The sequence below is a fragment of the Orcinus orca genome, chromosome 3 (genome assembly GCF_937001465.1).
Source record: "Orcinus orca chromosome 3, mOrcOrc1.1, whole genome shotgun sequence".
In the NCBI taxonomy this organism is placed as follows: Eukaryota; Metazoa; Chordata; class Mammalia; order Artiodactyla; family Delphinidae; genus Orcinus; species Orcinus orca.
Window position 1 is genome coordinate 70,320,094 of NC_064561.1, and position 16,544 is coordinate 70,336,637.

The following is a 16,544-nucleotide window of genomic DNA, read 5'->3' on the forward strand; positions in this document are numbered from 1 at the left end:
TTATCTAATATAATAAAATATATCTAATCTGTTATATCTGATAAAATATAAATACCTTTATCCATGCAAAGAAGATGGTTATGGCAATTATATTGTTGTAATAAATGTGCCAGTGTGCAAGAAAATAGAAGTCTGAATATTTTTCAGTACTTTTTAACAGTTGTCCAAGCAAGAGAGAAGTTTGTATATTACAGTATGAGTTGAAGAAAACGGCCACAAAACACAACTAAATGGGAAAATAAGAAGGGTTAAATTAGAGATTACCTCTAAAGCTCCTGCAGCTTTTGAATAAACACATGAAAAAGTTCATCAAAATTCAACAAAAAGGGAGGGAGAGATGACAGGTTTTTACTTAAATGAAAGTAAGCCTCAATTTATAGAGGTTTAAGGTAGCATAATTATCATAAAAGTAGCAAAATACTGACTGCCTGGCTATCCTAATCTATATGACTTTTTGTTTCTTTGAGTCATAAAACACAAATGTATAAAATGATTATATAATTCTGACTAGACTGTAAGGGTTTCTGCTCCATATAACTACATGATACCTAAGAGTTTAATATTTTTCACTATGTAACACTCCAAGAAAAAATTTTTTACAGCTCCAAAAAAATAAACCCCTTTAGATCTTCTTAACAACTCTTTTAGAAGAGGATTTTAGAACCAGATTATTTTAGGTATCAGAGTTTTCTAACTGTCATGAAAATTTTCCTTTGATTTCTCTTCCCTAAAATACTCAGTTAAACATTTAATGCTGTACCCTATGTTAAGCATTATTGTGGTTACCAGAGAGGTAGATGGCACACTTTCTGACTCTGAGAAACTTTCAATTTGGTTTTGAGAAACAAATATATATAGATACTGGATTGGCTATAACTAAGGGCTAATAAGAGTGAAAGATCAGGTTGTATAAGCCAGAATATTTGTTCATTGTTCCTAAAACCAAGCTCTTACGATTTGTTCCACCCTACCCACACCTCTATGTTTATTTTAGTATTTTCCAGTGATAAGAACTGGCAGTCTTTGGAGTTTCTTCAAGGATTATTTCCCCAATCCTGGTGGCATCCTCTGTGCCTACAAGCTATGCTCTGGCTGCTCAAACCTTATCCCCCCTTCTGTATTCTGCCTAGGCTTGTCTTTTGCCTATTTAAAAATCCAGTGTAAAGAGGAAAGCAGATTTAGGCAACATACAAGAGTACATTTTAAAGGACCTTGTCCCAAAAGAATCATTATTTTCAACATGAGGCCCTGAGAGGAATACATTTTTTTGAGTGGGAGTAGGGAGACCTACTGTGCCCCCTAAATCATAATACGTATGGAATCACTTATTCCTCTAGATTTATGCTAGTCCTGCCAAGGACCAAATCAGAGAGAAAAAAATAGATTTCTCCCTTTTGGAGGCACACCATTAGTATGTACTATGACAGTTCATTTTATTATTGATACTTAAAGCTTTTAAAATAAGTCCTGGATGAGGGAGGTGCTTTTTAAACCTCTCTCACTGGTGGGTTCAGATGTGATTCCCTTCAACCATATCTGTGAATATATACTTACCACCAAAAGTAGTAATTCTAGCCAGTTCCAACTACTTTTGAAATAGGCAGATTTAAATTCTTTTATTTTTAGGACTTCTTGTGTTGTGAAGACAATAAGAAAAATACAAAATGTGATTTCACAGGAAGCAATAAAATAATCATAGTAGCTAACATATCTAAGGAGCTTCACAGAGTAAAACTGCCATGAAGTAAGTATTCCTCCAGTTGCAGGGAATTCTGCCACCAATCTGTAAAATGAGGTTTGTGAAAGTCACTGCATTTCAAGGATTTATATTTCAGTACCTAACGCGATTGATATTTCTAGTCAGTGATGTTGTGTACTTTAATCACTTATTTTGTACAAAATATGTTTTCTCAGGGTTATGGGCTCAATTCATTACTATTTTTTTTAACATCTTTACTGGAGTGTAATTGCTTTACAATGTTGTGTTAGTTTCTGCTGTATAACAAAGTGAATCAGCTATACATATACATATATTCCCAATTCCCCTCCTTCTGGCGTCTCCCTCCCACCCTCCCTAAACCACCCCTCTAGGTGGTCACAAAGCACCGCTTTGAACTCCCTGTGTGATGCAGCTGCTTCCCACTAGCTATTTTACATTTGGTAGTGTATATATGTCCATGCCACTCTCTCACTTCGTCCCAGCTTACCCTTCCCCCTCCCTGTGTCCTCAAGTCCATTCTCTACGTCTGCGTCCTTATTCCTGTCCTGCCCCTAGGTTCTTCAGAACAATTTTTTTTTTTTTTAGATTCCATATATATGTGTTAGCATACGGAATTTGTTTTTCTCTTTCTGACTTACTTCACTCTGTATGACAGATTCTAGGTCCATCTACCTCAATTGAATTGAATAATTCAATTTTGTTTCTTTTTATGGCTGAGTAATATTCCATTGTATATATGTGCCACATCGTTTTGTTTTTTTTTTCGGTACGTGGGCCTCTTACTGTTGTGGCCTCTCCTATTGTGGAGCACAAGCTCCGGACGCGCAGGCTCAGCGGCCATGGCTCACGGGCCTAGCCACTCTGCGGCATGTGGGATCTTCTCGGACCGGGGCACGAACCTGTGTTCCCTGCATCGGCAGGCAGACTCTCAACCACTGTGCCACCAGGGAAGCCCTGTGCCACATCTTCTTTATCCACTCATCTGTCGATGGACACTTAGGTTGCTTCCATGTCCTGGCTATTTTAAATAGAGCTGCAATGAACATTGTGGTACATGACTCTTTGTATTATGGTCTTCTCAGGGTATATGCCCAAGAGTGGAATTGCTGGGTCATATGGTAGTTCTATTTTTAGTTTTTTAATGAACTTCCATACTGTTCTCCATAGTGTCTGTATCAATTTACATTCCCATCAACAGTGCAAGAGGGTTCCCCTTTCTCCACACCCTCTCCAGCATTTATTGTTTGTAGATTTTTGATGATGGCCATTCTGACTGGTGTGAGGTGATACCTCATTTAGTTTTGATTTGCATTTCTCGAATGATTAGTGATGTTGAGCATCGTTTCATGTGTTTGTTGGCAGTCTGTGTATCTTCTTTGGAGAAATGTCTATTTAGGTCTTCTGCCCATTTTTGGATTGGGTTTTTGTTTTTTTTGATATCGAGCAGCATGAGCTGCTTGTATATTTTGGAGATTAATCCTTTGTCAGTTGCTTCATTTGCAAATATTTTCTCCCATTCTGAGGGTTCTCTTTTCGTCTTGTTTATGTTTTCCTTTGCTGTGCAAAAGCTTTTAAGTTTCACTAGGTCCCATTTGTTTATTTTTGTTCTTATTTCCATCTGTCTAGGAGGTGGGTCAAAAAGGATCATGCTGTGATTTATGTCATAGAGTGTTCTGCCTATGTTTTCCTCTAAGAGTTTTACAGAGTCTGGCTTTACATTTAGGTCTTTAATCCATTTTGAGTTTATTTTTGTGTATCGTGTTAGGGAGTGTTCTAATTTCATTCTTTTACATGTAGCTGTCCAGTTTTCCCAGCACCCCTATTGAAGAGGCTGTCTTTTCTCCATTGTATATTCTTTGCTCCTTTATCAAAAATAAGGTGACCATATGTGCGTGGGTTTATTTCTGGGCTTTCTATACTGTTGCATTGATCTATATTTCTGTTTTTGTGCCAGTACATATTATCTTGATTACTGTAGCTTTGTAGTATAGGCTGAAGTCCAGGAGCCTGATTCCTCCAGCTCCGTTTTTCTTTCTCAAGATTGCTTTGGCTATTCGGGGTCTGTTGTGTTTCCATACAAATTGTGAAATTTTTTGTTCTAGTTCTGTGAAAATGCCATTGGTAGTTTGATAGGGATTGCATTGAGTCTGTAGATTGCTTTGGGTAGTATAGTCATTTTCACAGTGTTGATTCTTCCAATCCAAGAACATGGTATATCTCTCCATCTATTTGTATCATCTTTAATTTCTTTCATCAGTGTCTTATAGTTTTCTGCATACAGGTCTTTTGTCTCCTTAGGTAGGTTTATTCCTGGTATTTTATTCTTTTTGTTGCAATGGTAAATGGGAGTGTTTCCTTAATTTCTCTTTCAGATTTTTCATCATTAATGTATAGAAATGCAAGAGATTTCTGTGCATTAAATTTGTATCCTGCTACTTTACGAAATTCATTGATTAGCTCTAGTAGTTTTCTAGTACCATCTTTAGGGTTCTCTGTGTATAGTATCATGTCATCTACAAACAGTGACAGCTTTACTTCTTCTTTTCTGTTTTGGATTCCTTTTATTTCTTTTTTTTCTCTGAGTGCTATTGCTAAAACTTCCAAAACTATGTTGAATAATAGTGGTGAGAGTGGACAACCTTGTCTTGTTCCTGATCTTAGAGGAAATGGTTTCAGTTTTTCACCATTGAGAATGATGTTGGCTGTGGGTTTGTCATATATGGCCTTTATTATGTTGAGGAAAGTTCCCTCTATGCCTACTTTCTGGAGGGTTTTTATCATAAATGGGTGTTGATTTTGTTGAAAGCTTTTTCTGCATCTACTGAGATGATCATATGGTTTTTCTCCTTCAATTTGTTAATATGGTTTATCACATTGATTGATTTGCATATATTGCAGAATCCTTGCATTCCTGGGATAAACCGCACTTGATCATGGTATATGATCCTTTAATGTGCTGTTGGATTCTGTTTGCTATTATTTTGTTGAGGATTTTTGCATCTATGTTCATCAGTGATATTGGCCTGTAGTTTTCTTTCTTTGTGACATCTTTGTCTGGTTTTGGTATTAGAGTGATGGTGGCATCGTAGAATGAGTTTGGGAGTCTTCCTCTCTCTGCTATATTTTGGAAGAGTGTGAGAAAGATAGGTGTTAGCTCTTCTCTATGTGTTTGATAGAATTCGCCTGTAAATCATTCTGGTCCTGGGCTTTTGTTTGTTGGAAGATTTTTAATCACAGTCTCAATTTCAGTGCTTGTGAATGGTCTGTTTATATTTCCTGGTTCAGTCTTGGAGGTTGTGCTTTTCTAAGAATTTGTCCATTTCTTCCAGGTTGTCCATTTTATTGGCATATAGTTGCTTGTAGTAATCTCTCATGATCCTTTGTATTTCTGCAGTGTCAGTTGCTACTTCTTCTTTTTCATTTCTAATTCTATTGATTTGAGTCTTCTCCCTTTTTTTCTTGATGAGTGTGGCTAATGGTTTATCAATTTTGTTTATCTTCTCAAAGAACCAACTTTTAGTTTTATTGATCTTTGCTATTGTTCCCTTCATTTCTTTTTCATTTATTTCTGATCTGATCTTTATGATTTCTTTCCTCTGCTAACTGTGGGGTTTTTTTTTTTTTTGTTCTTCTTCTTTCTCTAATTGCTTTAGGTGTAAGGTTAGGTTGTTTATTTGAGATGTTTCTTGTTTCTTGGTTGTAGGTTTTTCCCTTTCATCACTTTAAATATGTCATGCCACTCCCTTCTGGCTTGCAGAGTTTCTGCTGAAAGATCAGCTGTGAACCTTATGGGGATTCCCTAGTATGTTATTTTTCCCTTGCTGCTTTTAATAGTTTTTGTTTGTATTTAATTTTTGATAGTTTGATTAATATGTGTCTTGGCGTGTTTCTCCTTGGATTTATCCTGTATGGGACTCTCTCCACTTCCTGGACCTGATTGACAATTTCCTTTCCCATATTAGGAAAGTTTTCAACTATAATCTCTTCAAATATTTTCTCAGTTCCTTCTTTTTCTCTTCTTCTTCTGGGGCCCCTATAATTTGAATGTTGTTGCATTTAATGTTGTTGCAGAGGTCTCTGAGACTGTCCTCAATTCTTTTCATCCTTTTTTCTTTATTCTGCTCTGCAGTAGTTATTTCCACTATTTTATCTTCCAGGTCACTTATCCATTCTGCCTCATTCTGCTATTCATTCCTTCTGGAGAATTTTAAATTTCATTTATTGTATTGTTCATCATTGTTTGTCTGCTCTTTAGTTCTTCTAGTTCCTTGTTAAACATTTCTTGTATGTTCTCCATTCTATTTCCAAGATTTTGGATCATCTTTTGTATCATTACTCTGAATTCTTTTAAAGGTAGACTGCCTATTTCCTCTTCCTTTGTTTGGTCTGGTGGGTTTTTGCCTTGCTCCTTCATATGCTGTGTGTTTCTCCTTCTTCTCATTTTGCTTAACTTATTGTGTTTGGGGTCTCCTTTTCACAGGCTGCAAGTTCGTAGTTCCCGTTGTTTTTGGTGTCTGCTCCCAGTGGCTAAGGTTATTTCAGTGTGTTGTATAGGCTTCCTGGTAGACGGGACTGGTGTCTGTGTTCTGATGGATGAGGCTAGATCTTGTCTTTCTGGTGGGCAGGACTGGGTCTGGTAGTGTGTTTTTGGGGTGTCTGTGACCTTATTGTGATTTTAGGCAGCCTCTCTGCTAATGGGTGGCGTTGTGTTCCTGTCTTGCTAGTTGTTTGGCACAGGGTGTCCAGTGCTATAGCTTGCTGGTCGTTGAGTGGAGCTGGATCTTAGCATTGAGATGGAGATCTCTGGGAGGGCTCTTGCCGTTTGATATTATGTGGAGCCAGGAGGTCTCTGGTGGACCAATGTCCTGAACTCAGCTCTTCCACCCCAGAGCACCATGACCCTCTCAGCCACACACATGTTCTTTTTTTTTTTTTTTTTTTGTGGTATGCGGGCCTCTCACTGTTGTGGCCTCTCCCGTTGCGGAGCACAGGCTCCGGACGCGCAGACTCATCAGCCATGTTTCACGGGCCTAGCCGCTCCGCGGCATGTGGGATCTTCCCAGACCGGGGCACGAACCTGTGTCCCCTGCATCGGCAGGTGGACTCTCAACCACTGCGCCACCAGGGAAGCCCCATATGTTCTTTTAAGAGCACTCTTAAGTAACATCCTGATTGCGTGCGGTACAACTTTACTTTCGAACTGAGAGTTGAGGTGGATGGGATTTTTGCCTTCCCCAGATGGTTGAAGGTTATGATTTTTGTTTTTGGAAACTCCACCACCTCCTTATTTATATTATTATTTTTGCAAGAAAAGTATAAAGGGAGTTGGAGTGGAGGCGAGATTTGTGATCACGAAAGCCTTGGACGCCGTCCTCTCCGTCTTCTGCCTCTCTGTCTCTCTGATTAGTTCCTATCCAGCAGCAGATTGAAGCAGGAGATGATTCTTCTCAAGGTTTGTTCAGCAGCTTCACTTCTAGGTGAAGGCTTCATGAACCAAGTGACGTCAACAAACGAGGCTTCTCTCTCTCTCCTCTCTCTATCAATGAAAGTTGCTCTAATGGAATTCTGTTCTGCCAAAGGAAAATATTGCAAACCTACTTCTAGTCTTCACCCTTTCAAATTCATCTACCATGCTCTTTGGAGTGCAAACTAGTCCATGTGAAAATATCACATGGAGTTCCTCAGCACCCATCAGCATCAACCACTCAACTTGTGAGTGGATGAGCCTTCAGATGATCACAGACCCAGTCTTCAAGTCTCCCAGCTGAGACCTCAGACACACAAAACTAGTTTCAACCTAGGTGCCAAAGAGCCCTAGCCCCCCAACTCCTGCCTGCGCCTCTGGGAGCCAGTGCCCTTGGCGTGACGTCACTTTCTCCATTACTTCTTTTTTAATGCTCCACTTTTTTTGGTACTCTGAAAATTCCCAGTGGTCAAAGACCAATGTAAATGAGAAAGAAAGATGTGATTTTTAGCTAGACATTCATTTTACTCTGTGTTTTGATTGCTCATTCATAACTGGGATACTAATTTATCCCTACAGGAGAACAAGATGATGTTCAAGAACATGCTATACTGTTAGTTACTGTTATTAGTCAGGACTCCCCCCCCAAAATACATAGTTTTTTAATATTTCAGAGGAGGGAAATACACTCTCCCCCTTTAGCTTATCAGAGATACTTCTTGCTTCTAAATGTCAAGATAACATATTTTACTAAAGCAAATGTTTTCTGTTTAATTTTAGGCACTGGTGTTGGATACAAAGATCTATATGCAAATAGGAATATAAAAATTAATTCCAATACTAAATATAAAAGGATTTTGAGGCAGTTCACTGTATTTCTAGTGTTCTCCACAAGTGCAGATAATTAAGAATTGACAGTAATTTAAGGAACCAGCATCTCTATCACAATGCCATGACGTAATTATTCCTACCTAAAGATACTAGCAAATCTTATTGGTACTAGAATAAGGTGTGGCCCCAAAAGCCAAAAACCACCAAAACCAAGAACAAAACAACCAGTTAACAAATAGAAAACAGGAATTTGTTTTTACACCTTGCGTATAGTATGTGCGCAATGTTGGGTAAGTGAGTGAAGTGAAAGAAACTCAGTATTTTGATCTGAAGTGTAGACTAGTAAACAAAAAGCAAAAAATGATGAGTATTCAGTTTAGTTTGCCAGATATGTGTACAAAGGGAAAATAAGTGGATAAAGTCTTAGTGTAAGCAATATGCTCCCATACAACTACTGATTAGATATACTACCAGTTAAAAGTTTCAAAATCTGCTGAAGTTTCTAAGAAATAACATTTTAAAAGGTAACATAGATGGGACTTCCCTTGTGGTCCAGTGGGTAAGACTCTGTGCTCCCAATGCAGGGGGCCTGGGTTCGATCCCTGGTGGGGGAACTAGATCCCACATGCATGCTGCAACTAAGGAGTCTGCATGCCACAACTAAGACCCAGCAGAGACAAATAAATAAATAAATATGCCAAAAAATTAAAGGTAACATAGAATAAGCACAAAACCTAGAGACAGAATATATGGACTTAATCTAGTATTACAAGGAGTTCTTCATATGACTTTAAGCCAATTACCCCACTGTTTCTATTCTTATTTAGGACATAGAAGTGATTTGTATTCTTCACTTTATCCCTACCAGGACTATCGGGAAGGGTGGAAATGTTGGTAAGAAGCTGATTCCCTGAAAGAAAATACTATAACATAAAAGGTAAAATGTCCATTGGCTGCTGATGGTAATTCATTTGTTTTCATTTTTACAAATTTTAAAGGCCATGATTATGTTTCACCATCACTGTTGCACAGGGGGAAAATTCCCCTATCAGAGTAAATGCCAATTCCATATTCCAGAGTAAAAATGTAAGACTCATGAGAAAAAAGTGGCTCACTGAGACTTAGTGGACACTATTGTTTGCCTGTCTAGAGTTCATTATCCCATTCCTCCTTTCTAACAGAACCCTAATTGTATCAGGCATTCACTCATTCTCAGATCCCTTTGCAGAAGCCAATTCAATCCCCAGGCAGATTCAATCACAGTAATCCTATTTGCTTTGACAGTGTTTGATTCTAGAACCCAGGCCTAAGCCAAATAGCATGGTCCAGGTTAGGCAGATTACCTAAGGTAATCAGACCTACAGAAATAATTTTTTCTCTTTGGTTGGTTCTCTGTCCTCCTCCTTGTGAGAGGGGATGTCTGTCATCTTTTTCTTGGGTCCAACAGGTTAGCCCAGGCATGTCCTTCTCATGCAATAGCAGAAGTGCAAGAGGGCACGTTTTAATTTACAAACCCTTTTCAAGCTTCTGCTTGTATCATATCTGCTGACATTCCATTGACCAAAGAAAGTCACCTGGTTGAACCCAGAATCAAGTTCTGGGGCAGTGCACCCTGCCCTGGGTGACAGGTCACTGCAAATTTACATGGCAAAGATGTGAAGAATTGGGGCTATTTTTGCAAATCACCATTGGCTGTAATCATTTCTGGGATGCTGGCTACTGTTATATATTGTTTGAATTTTAAATTGTTCATTCTTGAGACAAAAATGAGTAACTTAATAAAGAAGCTTATTCTGAAAGGAAATCAACAGATTTGAATGATCTGATTTAAAGGAAGAAATCATTAGGACTAAATGTTAGATATGTCCAACCGCAGAATGGCAATAAATAAAGACTACATATTCTTAAGCAATATAAAACTAACCTATTGTATGTAATTCTCCATGTTTCGGAACATATCCTGAAACAATGAATATGATGTTGCTCTTTCTTCTTTATCATTATTGGAAGAATTACATTATATTTATTTTGGAGCTTATGATTTTAATCTCAGTACAAACATGCACAAACTGGAAACCTTAATGAGGGCTCTGGGTGCCTTTTAAATTCAGTATACTAATAAGAGGTTTTGAGTAACTCACCTGATGATGCAAAACAGATTTACATTAGCATTGTATAATGAAAAATCAATAAAAATAACTCTAGTGCTTCTTGTGATCCAGCTGTTCATTCGAAGATTAATGAACTTGTTTAGGGTTTCAGATTTTGATTTTGATAAAGTGAAAATATATCCCCCATTTCGGTAAACACCAGTAAATCCCCAATGCCAAGGGGAGTTGATAATAGGAGCAGAGTACTTCCATCTGTTAGATATAAAAAGAATAATGGAGAGATGAGAAAGCCTGACGGAGAAGTATCTAAGAATTTAAGTTAACCTTTGGTTGAAAGTAGTAGTTAAAAAAAAAGTACTAAGTTCATAAGTATTATAGTAATTTTGAAGTAAGATGGTGAGTTAAGGATTAAGCTAAAAGGATTAAGATTGAATATGTTTTCATTGTTTAGTGCTTATTGTGGGCAACACACTGGACTACATACTATGAGAAAAAAATTTTTTTAATCCATCTGTTGCCTCAGGGAACTTGAAATCTAGAAAATAATGACGGATTTTTTCTTTAACATGTTGTCTCTGTTATCTGACGAGATCTTTAGTCTTTGAGTAGGACAAAAATATCCAGGGTTTTGATTCAGAAATATCTCAGTATGGGGAAAAAGATGCTTCACAGTCTGTGTTTTAACGATCATATACCATTTATAAATGCCCAATAAATAAAAACTTTGTTACAATGTCTATATTGTTATATAGGTATCTTATTTTAATGAAAGTACACAAAGTAAAATCTGTATAACTAAATTTTGTTTCCATTCTTTCTACTTTTAACTTAGTTATGCAATATCAAAAAGTAAAGCTTTGATTCTTCATTTTAGTCCCTATTCAGTCTCCTAAAACAGATCTGAACAATTATCCAAAGATCCTCTGCTTAAACTTGTTTTTCTGTTAGTAACACCATGTTTGTTTTCAGCAGAGAAAAGTGACAACACTAAGATAAAATACTCATTTTTAATGAAAATTCCATAGTTGTATGTTTGAGCATTTTCCATATGATTGTTAAATTGAAACAAGAACATTTATTACACCAACCCTCTCCTACTTCCAATTTTTTATACTGGTTTTAATTAATGAATGTTACATTTTAGAAAGAAAAACAAGCACAAATTGATTCTTATTTTGTTTGTCAGGAAATGACACATTAAAATTCTAAATCCATAATGTTAATTTTGGTATTTAAATTATTTGTAGTTGTTATGAAAATTTGGAATATTAGAATACCTAACAGATTAGTCTTGAGATCAAATTTAAATGTGTAATTAATAGTTGACTTATCTTGTAATTTTTCATTGAAAGGGAAATAGTGTGTAGTACTGTTATAATAGTATAATATTTAAGAGAATGTGTCACCATACTTATGAATTTATTAGGTTTATAAGAATTATACAAGCACTTTGTTGCCCTCAAGAACACCCAAAACTCATAGAAAGAAAAAATAAGTCAACAAAACCCACAAAGCAATGATCAATCCTAGGGGTAGAGAGGTAGTTGTTCAAGAAAGGAAATGTAATCACTGTTCATATTTATAAAATAAACATCGACTAATGATTAACAAAAATTACAGTATAACTACAGGCTAAGAGGAACAGGAAGTGTGTATGTGGAGGGAGTGGCATAAGAGGGATATATGACAGACACTTTCCATGACAGAGACAATAGATATATAAAACTATAAAATCAAGAAATAGTATAAGCATATTATTCAGAAATAGGAAGTATATACAAGAAGAAACAACTAAAAGTGGCTGCTTCTGGAGTGGGAATTATGAGTAGGAAAGGGTGGACTTTGTAAATATTTCATCACTGATAAATATCAAATTTAAAAAAAGATATATTTTTTGCCTCTATGATTTTCATATGACCCTAAAAGCAATGATACCAGCAGCTTCTGTGTTAAGCGGGGGTAGTGTCAGTGGCTTTGGGCTTTTACATTTTCAATATAAAGTGTAGACATGAGTCTACACTAGCAGTAGCCTCAGCCACTTTGGAGAACAAAGGCCATAAGATCTTTGGCGGGTATCATCAGATGCAGTGTCTGTAAAACATAACTGCCCCTTTTCAACATTGGCGACAATAGAAGATATCACTGAAGTAAGCCAAAGTGAGAAAGCAACAGAGTACACCAAAGACACTCCCTAGGGATCCCAAGAAGCATTTGGAATGTGTTTGAGGGCATCTTGCCAGAGCCAGAAAAGCTGATTGAGTTTTGTAAAAGCAAAAATGGGCGCTTTGCCCTGCGTCCAATATGACTTAGCACTTCATTTACCACAGTTGGAAAAAAAACACTTCACATCCTTTGGTAAACAAAAAAAATAACAGGTTGTGGACTTCCCTGGTGGCGCAGTGGTTGAGAATCTGCCTGCCGATGCAGGGGACACAGGTTCGTGCCCCGGTCCGGGAAGATCCCACATGCCGCGGAGCGGCTGGGCCCGTGAGCCATGGCCACTGAGCCTGTGCGTCCTGAGCCTGTGCTCCGCAACGGGAGAGGCCACAACAGTGAGAGGCCCGCGTACCGCAAAAAAAAAAAAACAAAAAAACCAGGTTTACTCTTCCTTTTCTAAACACTGCATCTCGGAGTCTTCTTTTGATACTATTACTGAAACAGTCTCCTTACCTGCCAGGCCCCTGTTGGTATTATTTGGAAAATAAATATGTTTTCACAATTGTTTGAAGATACAATGGTAACTGCTAGAAAAAGTTACATGTAATTTTATACTACTTACTCAGTATCATATTTAAGGCCAAAATCAGACAGATCTTCATTTTCAGAAGTGTATTTGTCATAACATTCATTCATCAAGGACTGAAAGGATGAATGGACCTTGCACGTGTTGTTGCGGACTTTTAGTTGACGGACTCTGGGGACTCCTAAAAGTATGTTCTCATAGTAGATGCGACTGCTGTTCTTTAAGTCATACAAACTCTTGTTATTGTACCATGAGTCCCAGTACAGGCCTTCCAAAAGGGGTCCTTCCATAAACTTCATATAGAAAAATAAATGTTATGGGAAAAATATTTCATGTCAAGTGTATAACAGAATCTACATTCATAATGTTATCCATAAGAATATAAAAATCAGTGATTTTAGCCAAGCTACCATTAATAATGGTAATGGTAAATGATGATGTTGATGATGATAACGAAAATGGTTAACATTTCTTGAGTACTTACTATGTACTGCTCTAAGCACTTTACGGGTATTAACTCATTTAGTTCCATAACCCTTCTTCTCCGAGAGGTATACTGAAAACTCTCCCCCAATACATGAATATCAGGACTGGTCATAGCCACAATTCATGGCTTCACCTCGAAGTTATCTGTGTCCCCTCTTTCCTCTCCAACTCTGGTGGTGGTGACTGCTTCTTCTGTCTCTGTCACTATGTGCTCCTTCTAAGAGATCCTAAGCCTAGGGTTCATTTTTTTTCTTTCCTGCCTTTGTCTTATTTGCCATTGGCCACATACATACCTCAAGACAGCACAGTAAAAAAGAAGCAGTTGGGCTCCACTTCTTGTCTCAGGGAAAATTTCCTATCATTCTTTCATATTTCACTTGGCCTAAGCCAATGACTTCTAATCATTTGCCTTATCTCACACTTCTCTCACTCTCAGGAAATGACATTGTCTCCTTGATAAGTTTCAAATTCCTAGCATGGCATTCATGATTAGACCTCTGTTCAATTCATAGTTTGGTCTTTTCCACCTCATCTCCTATATTCCTATAATGCCAAAACATAGTTCCACATGATGCATTATTTATAGTACATATCATTTTTTCTTCCTAGGATGGTCTTCTGTTACTCATCCTTTAAAACTCAACTGAATTGTGATCACCTCTGGAAAGCCTTCCCTACCTCTTCCTTGTATGTCCCAATGTTTGTGACATAGGATACCTGAAACTGCTGTTCCCTTAATTGTTCTTTCCTCATAATGTGAACATCTTGCTAAGTTAAGTGTAACAAAAAAAACAAGTCTGTTCTAATGCTAAAGGAATGATACTCTTATGCAATTAAAAACACTATAAAATTATATTTTGTAAATGTACTCTTTATTATATACTGTACATTACTGTAACACACACACAAGAGTATAGGCCTGTATACCAAAATCACATATATTTTAATTTATGGGCAATTTAAGGAATTTTTTTTTTTTTTTTTTTTTTTTTTGCGGTATGCGACCTCTCACTGTTGTAGCCTTTCCTGTTGTGGCGCACAGGCTCCAGACGCGCACGCTCAGCGGCCATGGCTCACGGGCCTAGCTGCTCCACGGCATGTGGGATCTTCCCGGACCGGGGCACGAACCTGTGTCCCCTACATCGGCAGGCGTATCCTCAACCACTGAGCCACCAGGGAAGCCCAATTTAAGGAATTTTTAACGGTAATTTTCACTGTATACAATTTTAGACTGACTTTGGATCCTAACTCCCACATAAGCATCTATTTCCCAAATGCAACAATAATGTTAAAAAAACAAATATCACTTTTTTAAAGTTACAAGAACTCTATCACACTGAGAACACAGGTTCTCAATAAACACTTAGTGGTTGATTGATTCTAATAGTTTAAAGAAATGACATTTTTATTCATTCCTTCAATAAATATGTATCAAGTGCCTACTATGTGTGCCAAGGGCTTGTTTATGCAATGCCTAAAGCTACTTCATCCACAGTCACATGACATCTTACCTTCCAAAAGTCAGTTATGCTGCGAATAGACTTAAAGTTGATTCTTTCTTCACCATGCACAGACGTGTCCAAAAATAGAGATGACATAACTTTGTTTAAGTAATACATATGTGGGTTTACCATCCCAAAAGTCACTAAGGAGAAGAATTTTTTGTTTAAAAATTTACATTTAAAAACACAATTTTTATCAGGATTAAAAATGTACTTGTAATTTGTTCTCAATTTTGTTTTGAAAATTCAATTTTATTTTTCTAATTATAAGAGCAATAATAATATACCTAAAATAGAAATATACAAAACAGGAAGAAGTTTCCTGTAATCCCACTGCTAGAATTAGGTTTGGCATATATTCTTCAGATTTTTCTAAATGCATAGACACTTACAGAGAAAATAACTTTATTTTTATAAAACTGAGATCACATTATACATACTATTCTGCAAGATGGGTTTTTTTCCCAATATTGAGAGTAGGCAACATAATATAGTGAGTAGTTTAGGCTATGAACTTTAAAATCAAACAGATAATGGTTTGAGTCCCACCATAGGGATAATATCTCCTACCTCATAGTTTTGTTATGAGAAGTAAGTGAGATAATTCATGTGGAACATTTAAAACTATGTTTTGGCACATGATAAGATTGAGAAGAACATTAACTAGTATTCTTTCTCACTCTTCCTAGGGGTGGGTGGGTGCGTTTTAGAGCAGGGTATATACTAAATATGTCTTTTTTTTTTTGCTAGAAGGCCTTTATTTTTAGAAATAATATATCTTCAACATCATTCCATGGCACACATGAGCCTATGCCATTCTTTAACGTTGCATAGTATTTCACTGTATATACCGAAAATTAAACAAATCCTGTTGGAGATTTGTTTCCAATTTTTCCTAATTATGAAAAGGTGTTTTTTAAAAAAAATCCCTGAATAATGGGATTATGAGTAATCTTTAAATATTTTTCCACTCCCCAAATGGTTTGTAATAAGCAGTTAAAAAGCAATCTAAAATATCTTAATTTATAAGGTTGGCTAAAGCTGTCTTTTTAATCCAGATCTGACTCAAGCTCACCCCTACAATACCAATTAATTAGTTAACCGATATATAATTGCCACTATGTATGCTGTACCAACATAAGTCCAGTCAGTGAGCTTGCATCTACTATATGTTGGGTGCTGTAAAGACAAAATGCTCTTTAATACTGATTAAGTCAATGATATTGACCCACAGATAGGAGGAATGTAGGTTGAGATGTTTTCCTGGTTCTCCCTAAAGATCTGCATTGATTCATATCTTCTGTGACTCAGAACTAGCATATTTTACTATTAACTCTGCAACAGGCCAGGGAAAAGAACAAAGCAGACATCAAGACTAACTTCTTAGGCCTCATTTGTAGTTTGACCTATGAAACTAGAGCAAAGCTAATGTATCTGTATCGCTCTAAAAGAAATCAAGAATTGGCAACTCAAGGGAATAATTATATTCAAGACAGAACTGCCAACAGAAAGGAATAATTAATTAAATCAGTGTTGACTATGAAAGCTTTTTATTACTTCTGTGACCTAAAGTTGTGCCCCTTAAGAATTGGAAATAATGTCAACCTAAATGAATTTAAGATGTTTAAAATGTGTCACTATTTTTTGAGGGGTTTCAGTAGTCTGAAAGCGTATGGTTTTATAAAAT

At 36.8% G+C, this 16,544-nt stretch overlaps 1 protein-coding gene across 1 annotated transcript in view; it reads right to left on the minus strand.

Moving 5' to 3' along the window:
- PKD2L2 (polycystin 2 like 2, transient receptor potential cation channel) overlaps window positions 1-16,544 on the minus strand; it is a 35,223-nt gene that overhangs the window by 17,776 nt on the left and 903 nt on the right. Inside the window, exons 3-7 of the mRNA XM_049707868.1 lie at window positions 14,867-15,000; window positions 12,906-13,162; window positions 10,157-10,378; window positions 1,555-1,783; window positions 56-226 (exon numbers count right to left, since the gene is read on the minus strand). Coding sequence (XP_049563825.1) covers window positions 56-226; window positions 1,555-1,783; window positions 10,157-10,378; window positions 12,906-13,162; window positions 14,867-15,000 — 1,013 coding nt within the window. The remainder of the gene's footprint in view (window positions 1-55; window positions 227-1,554; window positions 1,784-10,156; window positions 10,379-12,905; window positions 13,163-14,866; window positions 15,001-16,544) is intronic.